The sequence below is a fragment of the Pelodiscus sinensis genome, chromosome 22 (genome assembly GCF_052426305.1).
Source record: "Pelodiscus sinensis isolate ZL-2025 chromosome 22, ASM5242630v1, whole genome shotgun sequence".
Taxonomy (NCBI): domain Eukaryota; kingdom Metazoa; phylum Chordata; order Testudines; family Trionychidae; genus Pelodiscus; species Pelodiscus sinensis.
The window spans coordinates 11,091,510-11,105,985 of record NC_143073.1 but is presented as its reverse complement, the minus strand read 5'-3'; the positions used below and the strand labels follow the sequence as shown (position 1 = coordinate 11,105,985).

At 55.9% G+C, this 14,476-nt stretch overlaps 1 protein-coding gene across 1 annotated transcript in view; it reads left to right on the top strand.

Moving 5' to 3' along the window:
• The first annotated feature begins 443 nt into the window (after positions 1 to 443).
• CASQ1 (calsequestrin 1) overlaps positions 444 to 14,476 on the top strand; it is a 34,185-nt gene continuing 20,152 nt past the window's right edge. Inside the window, exons 1-2 of the mRNA XM_075908437.2 lie at positions 444 to 1,140; positions 11,277 to 11,361. Of these exons, the coding sequence (XP_075764552.1) occupies positions 901 to 1,140; positions 11,277 to 11,361 (325 nt within the window). The 5' untranslated portion in view covers positions 444 to 900. The remainder of the gene's footprint in view (positions 1,141 to 11,276; positions 11,362 to 14,476) is intronic.

The window sequence follows — 14,476 nt, the reverse complement described above, 5'->3', positions numbered from 1 at the left end:
GACACTAACGAGCCTCAGAGATTCTCCAGCCTGGGCCATGCAGCCTTTTCCCCCTTCTTGCCCCCCTCCTGCTCTCTCTAATTACCCGCCATCCGCACCAGCCCATCTTCATTTACCTCCGACTCATCTCATCTTATTTTTAGCCTCCTCTTCTTCCCTCCCCCCCTCACCCCCCCACACCCTCCCGAGCTGGTCTCCTTTTTCCTTTCTTAATATGGTGATCAAGATGCCATCAAGTTTGACTGGAGGAGGAAAGGGGGTTGGGAAAAGAGAAGGAGAGAAAGAGAAGAAGGATCAAAAGGAGAAACTCTATCCACACACACCCCTTTTTTTGCTGCATTTAAGTGGGTCTCGGTTGGGGGCCGGTGGGGGGGGCTGGTGTATCCAGCTGGTGGGATGGAGGTATGAAGGCATGGCCTGTATATAAGGCTATACGTCTGCCATATACATATATAGTCAGGGAGTGAAGGGGTGGGCTGCGGCTGGTGGGTCAGACAGCTCAGGGTACGACAGGCCTCCGCCCCCGTGCCCTCCCCCCCACAAGCCTTTTTTATGCCCTGCCTGTCTCTTTTCTTCTTTGCTTTTGAGACTCCGTGCCCCTCGGCGCAGCTGTCACCGCCTCCGCGCTACCCCCTCGGACACCACCAGCCCGTGCCAGACGACAGCCAAGGCAGCCTCTCACCCTGGGTTTCCGCCCACCCCCCACCATAAAGAGAACCCAAGAGCAGGCCGGAGGAGCAAGGGGACAGGACGGGGGGAAAGAAGGAGTGAGGAGGGGAGTTTGGGGCTGACTTTTGTTTCCCCGCGCAGGGGGAGGGGGCAGGAAAGACGACCGTTCCCCCTCTGGGAGCTGCGACCCAGAGTGTCTTGCGTTCCCTGCCGGACCTGCCCCGCTTCAGGATGAAGTGGTCCGGGCTGGTGCTGGTGCTGCTGCTGGCTGCGGCGAGCCCTGGGACCCGGGGTGAGGAAGGGCTGGATTTCCCCGAATACGACGGCATCGACCGCGTCGTCGACGTCAACATGAAGAACTACAAGTCGGTGCTGAAGAAGTTCAGCGTGCTGGCGCTGCTCTACCACGAGCCCGTGGGGGACGACAAGGCCTCGCAGAAGCAGTTTGAGCTGGAGGAGCTGATTTTAGAGGTAACGGCCGGGGAGCGGAGGGGCAGGGAGAGAGGAGGGATGAGGCGGAAGAATGGAAGGCAGGAAGAATGAATGAATGAAAGGCTGATGCGTCCCAAAGCTCCAGCCCTTGGAAACAGACCCAGCAGCTTGGATCCAGAACTGGATCCAAGTCTAGCCCAGCGGTTTTTCAAACTATTTTTTTCTCACAACCCAGAAGAAAATTGTTGATGCCGCAACTCCACAGAATCTCACTAGAGCGCGGGCTGAGGATGGGAGCGTTGGAGTGTAGGAGGGGAGCCAGCTTTGGGGGAGGGGCAGGGCTGGGGCAGGAGGGGCTTACTTTGAGTGGCTCCCGGTCAGCGGTGCAGCGGGGGGGCTAAGGCAGCTTCCTGCCTCTCCTGGTACCACAGATCATGCCGCCCCCAGAAGCAGCCGGCAGCAGATTCCCAGCCAATGGGAGTGTGGAGTTAGCACTCGGGGCAGGGGCAGGGGCAGTGCGAGCCCTCCCTCTCCCACACACACCTAGGAGCTGGGCCTGGGGACAGGCCGGTAGCTTCCTTAGTACCCCTGCTGCTCACCTGATCCTCCTGCAGCAATTCTGGGTCACGACCCCCAATGTGAAAACCCTGCTCTGGTCCATACATGCATGAGCCATTCCTGCTCTGGCTGCCTCTATAGGACCTGAAGGGTTTTTTCTCTGTGCGGATCGCCCGCCTGCCTCTAATGCAGCTGCCTCTGGGGTGGCAGGTGGCAACTGGAAGGAGGGCAGGGCAGGAAGCTGCTAGTGCTGGGGATGGAATCAGGGGAGGCCAATGAAAGTCATTTTTCCCCGGGCTGGAATGTGGCCCAGGACTCTCCGGTCCTGTCTGCACTTGGGAGCAAGAGCCAGGGGACTGTTAATGGCCAGCTGGCCTTAGGTTCAAAAGAGGGTGGGCAAGGGGTGGGGTGTACATGCACGCACTCACAGGTGCATGCACCTGCTTGCCGCATGTATGTTACACACATGCCCCCACGGTGTCCCACGGGACAAGGAAAGTGACAGCGGCCAGTTAACAAAGCTACCCACAAGGGGACTTTGTCAGCAACTGTGTCTAAAGCCCTTTGAAATACCTGTCCTGATGTGAGCTTTCCCAACCCAGCACTGCCTCTGGGAAGATGATAACGGGTCACCTCTCTCCAGGAGGCTGGCACGGGGCGTTGAGAGCCACTGAACCAAACTGTAAACCCGGTGTGATGGGCAGTACTTCAAGCCAGCAGATGCTGCATCTTAGTTCTACCGTCTCTGTCTCTGTCTGTCTGTCACACACGCACACATGTGTAGCTGTCACAGGCACGTGTAGCTGTCTCACACACACATGTGTAGCTGTCACACACACACACACACACAAACACACACACACACATGTGTAGCTGTCCCAGGAACCCAGCTCAGACTGGCAGCTCTTCAGTGTGCAGACCGTATGCCTGTATTTGTGCCTGCCTTTTCTTCCAGCTCAAGCCCTGTGATCTCCGGGGGGGCGTTGTGCTCACAAGTCTTGCGCTTTACCCCATGACATTTCCCTTTTAACTTGATTGGTGCTGGCAGGACAAGCGGTTTGGAAAAAAACATGAAAGGGAGCAAGACCCTGGATTCTGAACTGGACATCTGGGGAGAGTAGACGTGTCTATTTGGTGCTCTCAAGAGATGTGTCACTCTTATAAACCATTCGAAAGCAAGGCCAGCAATGCTACAGCGTGACTGCCATGTGACTGCCACAATACTACTGTCGTGGTTACAGGATCGTGGTTGTTACTACAGTGCCACTATAAAATGACTACAGCTCACTGGAATGCTGCTCCCGTGTTGTTACAGTATTCCTACAATGTCATTACAGTGTTCCTAGCAGTTTATTACAATATGATGGCAGCATTAGTACAGTGTCACTGGAGTGTCACAACAGTGTGACTACTTTTATAGCGATGTTAGGGAAGTGTTGCTATGGCGTCGTTATAGCATTCTTACAGGGTTTGTAATGTTGCTTCAATGGATAGTACAGTGTTTTGGAGACCTTTACTGTAGTATTTGTATAGGGGCATTGGGAGCCCAGTGGAGAAGACTGGGGGGAATGGAGACATGAAGGCACAGCCTGTTTGTAAGTGCGTGTGGACCGACAGTGATCTCTGAACATGATGTACCGAACCAAGAGGGAGTGTTCTCCTAGGCAGGGTTGGGTTTCACTTGCTGGCGCTGCTGGGTCTCAGCTGGGGGTGCCTCGCTGGGGCTACGAACCATTCCCAGAAGAAGGCTCTACATTTGCAGCTTCCATACTTGGGATGTGTTCAGAGACGAGGTGCTGCACAGGCACCTGCCTCCTCCCATCCTGGCTGCCGCGCCTCCTGGAATAGTGTCAAGAGCTGGTTCGCGAGAGGATGCCCAGGGAGGTGCAATTTTTGGTGCTTTGCTCTCATGCATCCTGCATCTGCCCTGTTGTAGGTGGGTTTACATGGGCCCAGGCTCCGATGGATTGCCAGGCTGGGAGGGTGTATGGCCTGTGGCAGGATATCAGACCGCATGGACCACTGGACCACATGGACCACTGGCCTCTTCCAATGGGCCAGGAGACAAGGATTCTTTACTGAGTAGACCACGGACACATGTCAGTATGGCAGGAGTGAGGCTGCCAGGCCAGAGGGGCCACTGTTCTCTGCAGACGTGGCCAGTGCAATGTGCTAGCGAGTGGGAGAGAACAGCGGGTGGTGGGGAAACTCAGGGCTCCTGTGAGCCCCAATAGTCTGTCCCATAGAGCCCGGCCTGGATGGATTCTTCTCCCAGAGCAAGGTGTAGTGGATGCAAACTGCGCTAGGGTGCTCTGGGGAGACTTTGGACCAGTGGACCACAACACTGTACCCAGAGACAACCCCAGGACTTAGGCAGTGTACGGACTTTGGCTGCCAGCTTCCCTTCGAATGCTGAGCATCTGCGGTGCAACTGTCCAGCGACCTGCAATGGTGAGACACGGGAGGGGGCCAGCACTTCGGACGGACAGACGGACGGATGGAGGGGGTGTGTGCAGAAGGAGAGAGAGGGGGAGAGTCATGGTGCATCTGTCAACATGTACCAGGTGGACTTTGTAGCTCAGGGCCCATAGGTGCAGGAACTCTGGGTGCTATAATGTCATTTCCATCAAGCACAGGGTTTAGGTTTGGTTCACTGGCTCTCAGCACCAACCCCCCAAATAAAAATTCTTCTAGCACCCTCCCGGGGCCCTCTCTGGGGAGCGTCTGGGTGGGGAGGGCAGCTTGAGGTTTCTGCATCCAGCTGCGCCTCCAACTGTAGGAAACTACCTTCAGCTGGGGCCCAGAAGGGCCAGTGATGGGTGATCGGCTGCTCCAGAGACAGGGGAGGGAGGAGAGAAAGGGCTGTTCTGGCCCCCTCTAGGATCACTTCTCTGCTTGCCGTGCGGATGGGAGCTTGTTCAGCTGCCTTGTGTGTCGGCGCCAACACACTGAGGCTGCTGGACACACATGGACACACACGGGTCTTGGCTGACACACACGCACGCGCGCACATACAGACACACACGGTTCTCGGCTGCCCACATCGCTACTAGATCCCTGATGAGCTAAAGCAGCCAGGGGGAAGGGGCTGCCGACAACACATGTGGGCATCTGGTATTGGCCCATGTGGGCCGAGTCTGAGCCACATTTATCATCCGCTAGCCCGGGTCAGATCCTAAGTGTGTGGCTGCAGCTTGGGCCCCACCTCTGCTCTGCAGGAGGCAGGGACGGCTTGAGGGACTCCTTGTGGGGCCAGAGCCTTTCACAGAGCCCAGGGCTTCTTGCTGGCCTTTCGGCTGCTGTGAAATGGGGCTTGATGGGTCTCAGTCCATTTCCCAGTGCCCACACCACAGTAACCTTCCCAACACTTTGCAGAGAGGTGTGTGTGTGGGGGGGGGGGTGCTAGTGAGCAGGGTGCAAGGCTGGGTGCTACTCTTGTGCATGGCTGGACAGGTAACACCCCCTCCGTGTGAGCTCTGTGGGGCAGAGACTGTCTCTCACGCTAACAAGTGAGTGGAGCTCTGACATTTGCAGGGGGCTCGAAGTGCTCCCCAAATGGCCCTGTGTATTGGTCTCCTCCCAGTCTTGGGCAGAGCCCTGTGGCCAAGCCATGGGGGCAAAGCGGCCCATGCCATCCTTGACGTGTGGGGAGACACTGCGTTGGCACCCCATAGCTGCCAATCACTTCCCTTCCACCCGCACGCTTTTCTGCATCGACGCCATGTATTTATAGCTCTGAACTTAGCACAGGTCTAATTATATCCTGCACTTTCGCTGCCTGGGCCTGTGGTGCTAATGTGGCAGAGCACAGTTGGTGAGCAGGGAGTAGGTTTGCAGCATGTGCTGGGAGCCGAGGGGTTTCTGGGGAAGCCTTGCGGGCGGAGGTTAATTAGCTCAGTGGCTGTTTGCTCTGGGAGGGCGGGCTGTACAGGTGAGAGGCGGTTGCCTGTACTGCTATTTTGGAGGCACCTTACGGAAGTGTCATGTCAGGTGGCGGGATTCTACGACGGCATCAGCTCTAGCCATAGGCATAGCAAGGGCCTGGTGGGTTCAGCGTCGAATGGGACGCTTTCTCTCAACAACAGCTTTCAGCCACGACTGGGAGACGGAGGTGGGTTAGTGCCTGGGGCCTGCTACAGAGGGGTCACTTTGCCCTAGGCCTCCCCAAGGAGGCTGCAGCTCTCCAGAGGCCGCTGGATGGCAAGCCCAAAAACATCAGTGATGGGAGGTCACCAAATGAAATTAATAGGCACTGGGTTTAAAATAAACAAAAGGAAATGTTTCTTCATCCAGCACACAGTCAACCTGTGGAACTCCTTGCCATAGGATGTGGTGAAGGATAGAACTTTAACAGGGTTCAAAAAAGAGCTAGATAGATTCATGGAGGTTAGGTCCATCAATGGCTATTAGCCAGGATAGGTAGGAATGGTGACCCTAGTGCCTGTTTGTCTGGAAATTGTGAGGATTCCCTGTTGTGTCCCCTCCTTCTGGGGCATCTGGTATTGGCCACTGTCGGCAGACAGGATACTGAGCTAGATGGACCTTTGGTCTGACCCAGTCTGGATGTTCTTATGTTCTTATGGGAGCTGGAACCGGGCGTTCCATAGCCACTTCTGCCCGGCTCAGCTCTCACTCGAAAAACTTTGGCTACATGCCTTCCTCTCTGGCGCTCAGCTCTCCTGGCTCTCTCTGAATGATCCTAGCTAGGAGTGGGACCAGAGAAATATTGGAAGCTCCAGCAGAGATGAGGGCCTGGTGCTGCTCATGCGCTCTCCAACCCCTCTGGATGCAAACCGCTGGTGAGTGCAGGTTCTCTCATGGGACCGTCAGTGCTTCCGGCCTGTGCTAGGGACCAGCTCTGCCGTCCAATCAGAGCAGGGCTGAGGCAGAAGGTATGGCTCAGAGGTTAGTTATCAGACCTTTCCCCCTGACCTCGCCCCAGCCATGCGTTCTTGTCTTCTGCCGCTGGGTCGCCGTCCTCCGGCAGCAGCAGAATGCAGCCTTGCCCCCACTCTGCAGGCCATTGCTGGCCTTCACAGGCGCTATGAATGTTTGGGAAGGGCTGCATGGCCGCTTGGATTGGGACGTAGGAGATGGGCAGGGTGGATTTTCCAGAAACATTGAGCATTCTCCCAGCTCCGCTTCCATTGATGGCAGTGGTAGGGACGCTCGTTAGCGTTTAACATGCTAATTGCTTAAATGCTAGGGTTAGCCAGTTAACCCTGGAGCAGCCCCCTGCGCACGGTGCGATGGGCCGCAGCGGCGGGAGAGAGGGCTGCTCCGGCCCCACCCTGCGGATGGGGGTGCGGCTGCTTTGGCTCTGGCTGCGGGTAGCAGGGGCTGCTCTGGCTGGGTTAACTGGTTAACCGGTTACCTTGTAAGCAGGCCGATAAGCTGCCTGCTTACTAGGTAATTGGTTAACCTCTTACATCCCTAGTCAGTGGGAAAATTTACTCACAGGATGTGGAGGGAGCAGGGTCGGGCCGACACCACCGACGTTATTTCCAAATCTCAGCGGGTTGGTTTTCCGCACAAGAATGGCCCCAGTTTTGACTGAAAAGTTTGTATCCATGTTTGTTTGTGATGTGTCCTGTGTCTACGTGTCAGTGGCCTCTAGTGTTTCGTGAGTGTTGTGTGGGTGAACGTGTGTTGTGTGTCTGGGTATGTGTTGTGTGGGGGGGGGTGAGTGTGAAAGTGTGTGTGTAGCGGTGAGAGTATTGTTTGTAAGAACGTGTTGTGTGTGTCTGTGCATGTTGTGTGTGGGGGAGGTGTGTTGTGTGCCTATGTGTGTTTGTATGTCTGTGTGTTTGTTGTGTGTCAGTGAGTATGTTTGGGGGATGTGTGAGCATGTCTTGTGTTTCTGGATGGTGGGTGTGTTGGCTGTGACAGTTTTACTGAGGGAAAGCTCAAAATCCTCTGCTCTAATCCCTAGCCCTGGCGACCCTTCTGGGTCCATCCCAGCCCCATTTCCATAGCACAGTGCTAGGGGGCGCTCTCCCCTCTGGATCCGTCCCAGCCCTGTTTCCCTAGCACAGTGCTAGGGGGCGCTCTCCCCTCTGGATCCGTCCCAGCCCTGTTTCTCTAGCACAGTGCTAGGGGGCGCTCTCCCCTCTGGATCCGTCCCAGCCCTGTTTCCCTAGCACAGTGCTAGGGGGCGCTCTCCCCTCTGGATCCGTCCCAGCCCTGTTTCCCTAGCACAGTGCTAGGGGGCGCTCTCCCCTCTGGATTCGTCCCAGCCCTGTTTCCCTAGCACAGTGCTAAGAGCATTGTACTGTGGTGAGAAGGGTTGGCGACTCAGCAGAGTGCGCTTGGTCTCAGTACCACCCCAATGTGCCCATGCTATGCTATTCCTGCAGGCAAGGACAAAACCACAGTGCTCAGCCAGAACATATCCCATGGCACTGATTCCTGGAGTCAGGGTGTTAGCCCTAGTGTCCTGGCCAAATTATTTAGGGATAAACACAGGGATAAACACCTCTGGAAAATTACCCTTCAGTTTCGATTGGGTAGGTATTTTTCTTCCCTTCCCATCTCCAGTACCTGGGTAAGATTGTTGTATGCTACCCTTAAATAGCAGCTGTGTTCCTCCCCAGAGTGGCTGCATTTCAGCATGTATTTTTAGAGCCCATCAGGTTTGTTTTGACATAAAAGCAACATTTGTGTAGGATAACAGATTTCTGCATCCCACAGATACACCCTCACCCAGGAGCACGCCAGCGAGCATAGTGGAAGTTGCTGAACATTTGCATGTCATTGCTTTTTCCAAACACTGTGCGTGGCCCAGATTGTGGTGTCGATTCTAGGGATGTAAAAGTATAACCACTTAAACAGTTAACCAAGAAGCCTGGTCTTATCAGCTACCCTTAACGGTTATATGCAGACTCCTGGGGAGCCAGCTGGCACCCCATGCTGCAGGCTCTGTATCAGAATGAGCAACATGGGGGCAGCAGCCAGCTCCTGGGGAGTGGGACTGGAGGCGGGAGCTGGTACATGCCGAGAGCCAGATTAAAATCCAGCTCCTGGTGCACGCTGGCTGCCAAGAATCTGGCTGTTGCCCCCAAGCTACTGCCTCAGTATCAACTCCCCGGAGCAGGGTGGCAGGTGGGAGCCAGGATGCAGCAGGAGCCAGCTAAAAGCAGGCTTCCAGCACACACTGTCTCCCAAAGAGCTGGCTGCCACCTCGCGCTGCAGGTACGTGTAACCGTGTCACCGCTGAGATTTTTCAGTCGTGACATGATTACACAATTACCTACTTTTCAACATCCCTGGTCAATTCTGACAGTAAAATTGAACCACTAGCAGGAAGGATGCAGGGTTTAAAACTGATGAAATGTTCAGTGGTGACTTAGCCATTCGGTCGCCACTAGAGCGCACTGTGATCTGTCTCAAAGTTTTGTTTTGTTTTTTGCTCCCCTTCTGAAGAAGTGGGTGTTGTCCACGAAAGCTTATGATACTATGTATATATATTTTGTAAGTCGCTGAGGCTACATTTACACTACGAGTTTTCTTGGCAAAAAATATGCTAACGAGGGACTCATTTGCATGAGACGTGATCTCATTTGCATATTTTCTGCCAAGCCGTTTCTGGGCTAGGGGTTTTTGCACAAAAACAAGCAGTGTGGACCGTTTCTTTTTGCACAAAACCCCCTTTTTCCGCAAGATCCTTATGCCCCAAAAAAGGAGGCATACCAGCCAAAAGGGATCTTGAGCCAAGCAGCACTGTGGTGCTGTGCACCTCGGCAGAGTGGGTGTGTCTAAGCAAACAAGATCAGTTCCTGCAGTGACACCGCACAGCTCATCCCTAGCTATGGGGGGAGAGCACATTCAGCCCCTGCTTAGAATTATTAATAGTATTGTGGTCAGGCGTTGGGGCCCTTGTCATGGGTGAGAAGCCCAAGCTGCTAGGACATGTACAGGCCAAATGATGGCCCCTGTGCCCAAGGGCTTACAGTCGTAAGAGCAAGACAAAAGAAGACACCTGGCTACAGGCAGGCAGGGAAACAGTGTGATGCTACTGCTTGGTGCAAGAGCCAGTGCACAGAGAGACCCATGAAGGGTGTAGGAAGGGTTCTAGGCTGGAGGTCAGGGCTTTGGGTCTGGGATGATGGTTCTCAGTGCAAGATCTAGGTGAAGGTTCTATGGGCTCTAGTTCTAGGTGATGTTTTGGGGGGTTGGAATCTGAGTTTGAGATGGTGGTTCTGGAATTTCTGGTGGTACTGAGTTTGGGCTTGTGGTTAGTGGTAGCCCTGGCGTTGGGTTGGCAGTGGTTCTGGTCCAGTGTCGGGCTGGCGGTGGCTCTGGTCTGGTATTGGGTTGGTGGTGGCTCTGGTTTGGCATTGGGTTGTTGGTTGTGGTCTGGCGTTGGGTTGGCAGTGGTTCTGGCCCGGTGTCGGGCTGGCAGTGGCTCTGGTCTGGTATTGGGTTGGCAGTGGCTCTGGGTTGGCGTTGAGTTGTTGGTTCTCGTCTGGCGTTGGGTTAGCAGTGGCTCTGGTTTGGCGTTGGGTTGTTGGCTCTGGTATGACGTTGGGTTGGCAGTGGCTCTGGGTTGGCGTTGGGTTGTTGGTTCTCGTCTGGCATTGAGTTGGCAGTGGCTCTGGGTTGGCGTTGGGCTGTGGGTTCTCATCTGGCATTGGGTTGGCAGTGGCTCTGGTCTGATGTTGGGTTCTTGGTTCTCATCTAGCATTGGGTTGGCAGTGGCTCTGGTTTGGCATTGGGTTGGCGGTGGCTCTGGGTTGGCGTTGGGTTGTTGGTTCTCATCTGCAATTGGGTTGGCAGTGGCTCTGGGTTGGCGTTGGTTGTTGGTTCTCGTCTGGCATTGGGTTGGCAGTGGCTCTGGTTTGGCGTTGGGTTGTGGGTTCTCGTCTGGCATTGGGTTGGCAGTGGCTCTGGTTTGGCATTGGGTTGGCGGTGGCTCTGGGTTGGCGTTGGGTTGTTGGTTCTCATCTGCAATTGGGTTGGCAGCGGCTCTGGGTTGGCGTTGGTTGTTGGTTCTCGTCTGGCATTGGGTTGGCAGTGGCTCTGGTTTGGCGTTGGGTTGTGGGTTCTCGTCTGGCATTGGGTTGGCAGTGGCTCTGGTCTGATGTTGGGTTCTGGGTTCAGGTGGTCAGTCCTGGTTCTGGGTTTGGTTGCTGGTGCTGGCTGAGGCGAGGGTGGCTCATGTCACTTACCCCTGTTTTACCCACAACAGGGTAATGACCCCACAGCCAGACTCAGTTTGCAGCTTCAGAAATCCCCCTCCCCCCCTGCACTGTTGCCCTTCCAGCCAGACTCCAGGGACTAGACTGGCCCCCTCAAGCCCTGACATGGAGTGGGCATAGAAATATCCACTGGGTGATCTCTGGTGTCAAAGGGCTCAGCTGCGGGCACCTCATGGGAAGCTGGGGGCTCCTACACTCCCCTCCAGGCTCTTCCTGCAAAGGCAACAACTGCCTCTTATGCCTTCATCACCAGCCCCCCAAATCTGACCCCTGCTCCTACTCTGCCTGGGTGTGGGTGAGAAAGTCCAGCCCGGATCCCCATGCCTAGAGTCCGGCCCAGTTTGGCTGCCCCACCCCTGACCTTACCCCTCTCTGAAAGTCTCTCTCTCTCTGTGTCTCTGTCTGTGCTCCTCTTCCCAGTTAGCAGCACAAGTCCTGGAGGAGAAGGGTGTGGGGTTTGGCCTGGTGGATTCGGAGAAGGACGCAGCGGTGGCCAAGAAGCTAGGTAAGGGCAGAGCTGGGATCCGGGGGCTGAGAGGTGCTGCCCAGGCTGCAGTTCCCCTCCTCCCCCATCCCCGGGCCAGCTGCTGGGCCTGTGGGGATGGTGGGGAGAGAACACAGCTGAGTCCCTCCTATGGGCCTTCCAGCCGATCCCTGGCTCACATCAGGGCAGATCTGGTGGCCTCCTTCCTGCTTCAGATGCCACATGAGGCACTTTTTCACCAGAGACCTGCCACGTAGGGTGCTCCGGAAACGTGCCTCCCCCCTCCCCAGCCTGGGCTGGAAGCAGCTGGATACCCACCCAGGGAGGCAGAGAGGGGGGCCTCTCCCTCCCACACGCCTAGGCCCGGCTGACCCTACGGCCTCGCCTGGAGGCTTTGGGGTCCCTGAGCTCCAGGTTCTGACTGAGGAGGCAAAGCCCCCCTGAAGTTTAGCCCATTGCTGAGAGTCCAGCTCAGCGCTGGGACGTTTGGCTGCAGCTCGCCTCCCCCTCCTGCCCTCCCTCCACCCTCCGGTTGCTGGGTTCAGAGCAACATGTCCCCGGAGCTGTTGCTATTTCAGCCACAAGCCATTGGCAGCAGCAGCCGGTGCTTGCAAGGGCTTGGTCTGGATGGGACCAGTCCCTTGTGCCCTTAGCATCGTGGGAAGGTTCTGGGGAAGGTGCCGGGACAGGACTCAGAGCTTCATTCAGTCCCCCGGAAGGGCTCAAAACTCTCCTCGGCTCAGTTCTGGGAATCAGCTGGCTTCCGCCCTGTTAATTCGGGGACGGGGCTTTTCCAGGTCAGGCCTAGCTGCTGTGGCACCTCTCTGTGGGCTTCAGTGGTGTCTGGCCACTTCCCCAGCCTCAGGGGTGTGTTTGAACCAGCCCCCTGTCCCACCAGCTGGGAGATCTCACGGGGAGAAGAGGGCTGCGGCTGCACTGGGGCGTTGGCCATCAGCTCACAAAGGGCCAGTGTGATGCGTATTCAGGGCAGGGGTGCAGCTGGGCTGTGACCGGGCCTTGCCTGGGGGTCCAGGCTCAGCCCCACGGTGCCCCATGGAGGCGGGGACGTTTGCCTCCCGTGAGATCAGTGTCCCACCCCAGGGGGAGGGCACAGTGCAGGGGAGGAGCCCAGAGTCCAGTCCACATGGATGGGGTTCCAAGGCACCCCTGATGTTATCCCCTCCTCCCCCTCCCCCCCACACACACTCCTGTGCCTCTGGAGAGTCCCCGGAGGGCACAGGTGTCCAGGGGCAGCCATGAGGCGGGGGGGGGGGGGGGGGGGGGGAGGAAGGGGGGCTCACAGCTCTGCTGAGCAGCCACCAGAGGGCGCAGGGAGCTCACGGATGGGCATGGGGTGCGGGCTGTCCACAGACGCCTCTTGAGGGCCACTGAGCTCATCAGTGGGGGCTAGTCAGGCCTCTTGCTCCCCCAACCCCGGTGCTCCACAGGTGCAACCCTCTAGAGGACCCCTTGTTCCTCCTGCCCCCACTCCACAGAGCCCCTTTTGCCCCACAGAGCCCCACCCCACTGCCCTCCCCCCATAGCTCCCTTTGCCAACACCACAGATACCCACCTTCTCCCCCTGACACCACAGAGCTGCCCGGGCTCCCCCAACCCCACACACCACCCTTCCTGTTCCCCCTGCCGCCCCTCCTCTTCCCCCCACACACACCCCTGCCCCCAAACTGACACGCTCTCTTTTTACCCTAGTGCGAGGCCCCAAGCTGAGGCGCTGGAGCCCTGCAGTGGGTGCTGGGGACTTTGCTTCTGGCCTTGCTGCGGGTCAGGCATTTTCCACAGCAGCTGCCCCAGCCTATCGGGGCATGCTCCTCTCTGACCCGGCCCCCGAGCAATGTCTCAGCACAGCACGGCTGGAAGGCACAGCATCCTCACCGCACATACGAGTCCTCAGTCGCACTATGGGGCCTACGGTGTATGGCCAGGACACGGACACACACACACAAAATTCCCACAATCAGGAAAAGTTAAGCACATATTCTTCCGCTCCAATCTGCACTGATTAGGTCTCAGTTGGAGTATGGTGTCCATTTCTGGGTACCACGTTTCAAGAAAGATGTGGAGAGACTGGAGAGAGTCCAGAGAACAGCAACAAAAATGATGAAAGGTCCCGAAAACATGAGCTATGAGGGAAGACTGAAGGAATTGGGTTTGTTTAGTTTAGGAAAGAGAAGGTTGATGGAGACATGATCGAAAGCTTCAGAAGGCTAGGTAGTCTGCACAGACTAGGCCAAGTTAGTCTGTACAGGATAAGCTTAAAAAACAACAAATAGTCTGGTAGCACTTTAAAGACTAACAAAATATGTAGATGGTATCATGAGCTTTCGTGGGCACAGCCCACTTCTTCAGAGGACATGACAGCAGTTTTCAAGTATCTAAGGGTATGTCTACACTACCCTGCTAGTTCGAACTAGCGGGGTAGTGTAGACGTACCCCAAAAGGGTGTTACAAGGAGGAGGGAGAAAAATTGTTCTCCTGAGCCTCTGAGGATAGAACAAGAAGCAATGGGCTTAAATTGCAGCAAGGGAGGTTTAGGTTGGACATTAGGAAAAACTTCCTCCCTGTCAGGGGGTATGTCTACACTACCCCCCTAGTTCGAACTAGCGGGGGTAATGTAGTCATCCGCAGTTGCAAATGAAGCCCGGGATTTGAATTTCCCGGGCTTCATTTGCATGAAGCCGGCCAGCGCCATTTTTAAATGCCGGCTAGTTCGAACCCCGTGCCGCGCGGCTACACGCGGCACGGAGTAGCTAGTTCGGATTAGGCTTCTAATCCAAACTAGCTGTACTCCTCGTTCCACTTCAGATTAGAAGCCTAATCCGAACTAGCTACTCCGTGCCGCGTGTAGCCGCGCGGCACAGGGTTCGAACTAGCCGGCATTTAAAAATGGCGCCTGCCGGCTTCATGCAAATGAAGCCCGGGAAATTCAAATCCCGGGCTTCATTTGCAACTGCGGATGACTACATTACCCCCGCTAGTTCGAACTAGCGGGATAGTGTAGACATACCCAGGGTGATTAAACACTGGAATAAATTGTCGAGGGAGGTTGTGGAATCTCCATCACTGGAATTATTTAAGAGCTGGCTAGACAGACACTTGTCAAGGATGGTAGACGGTG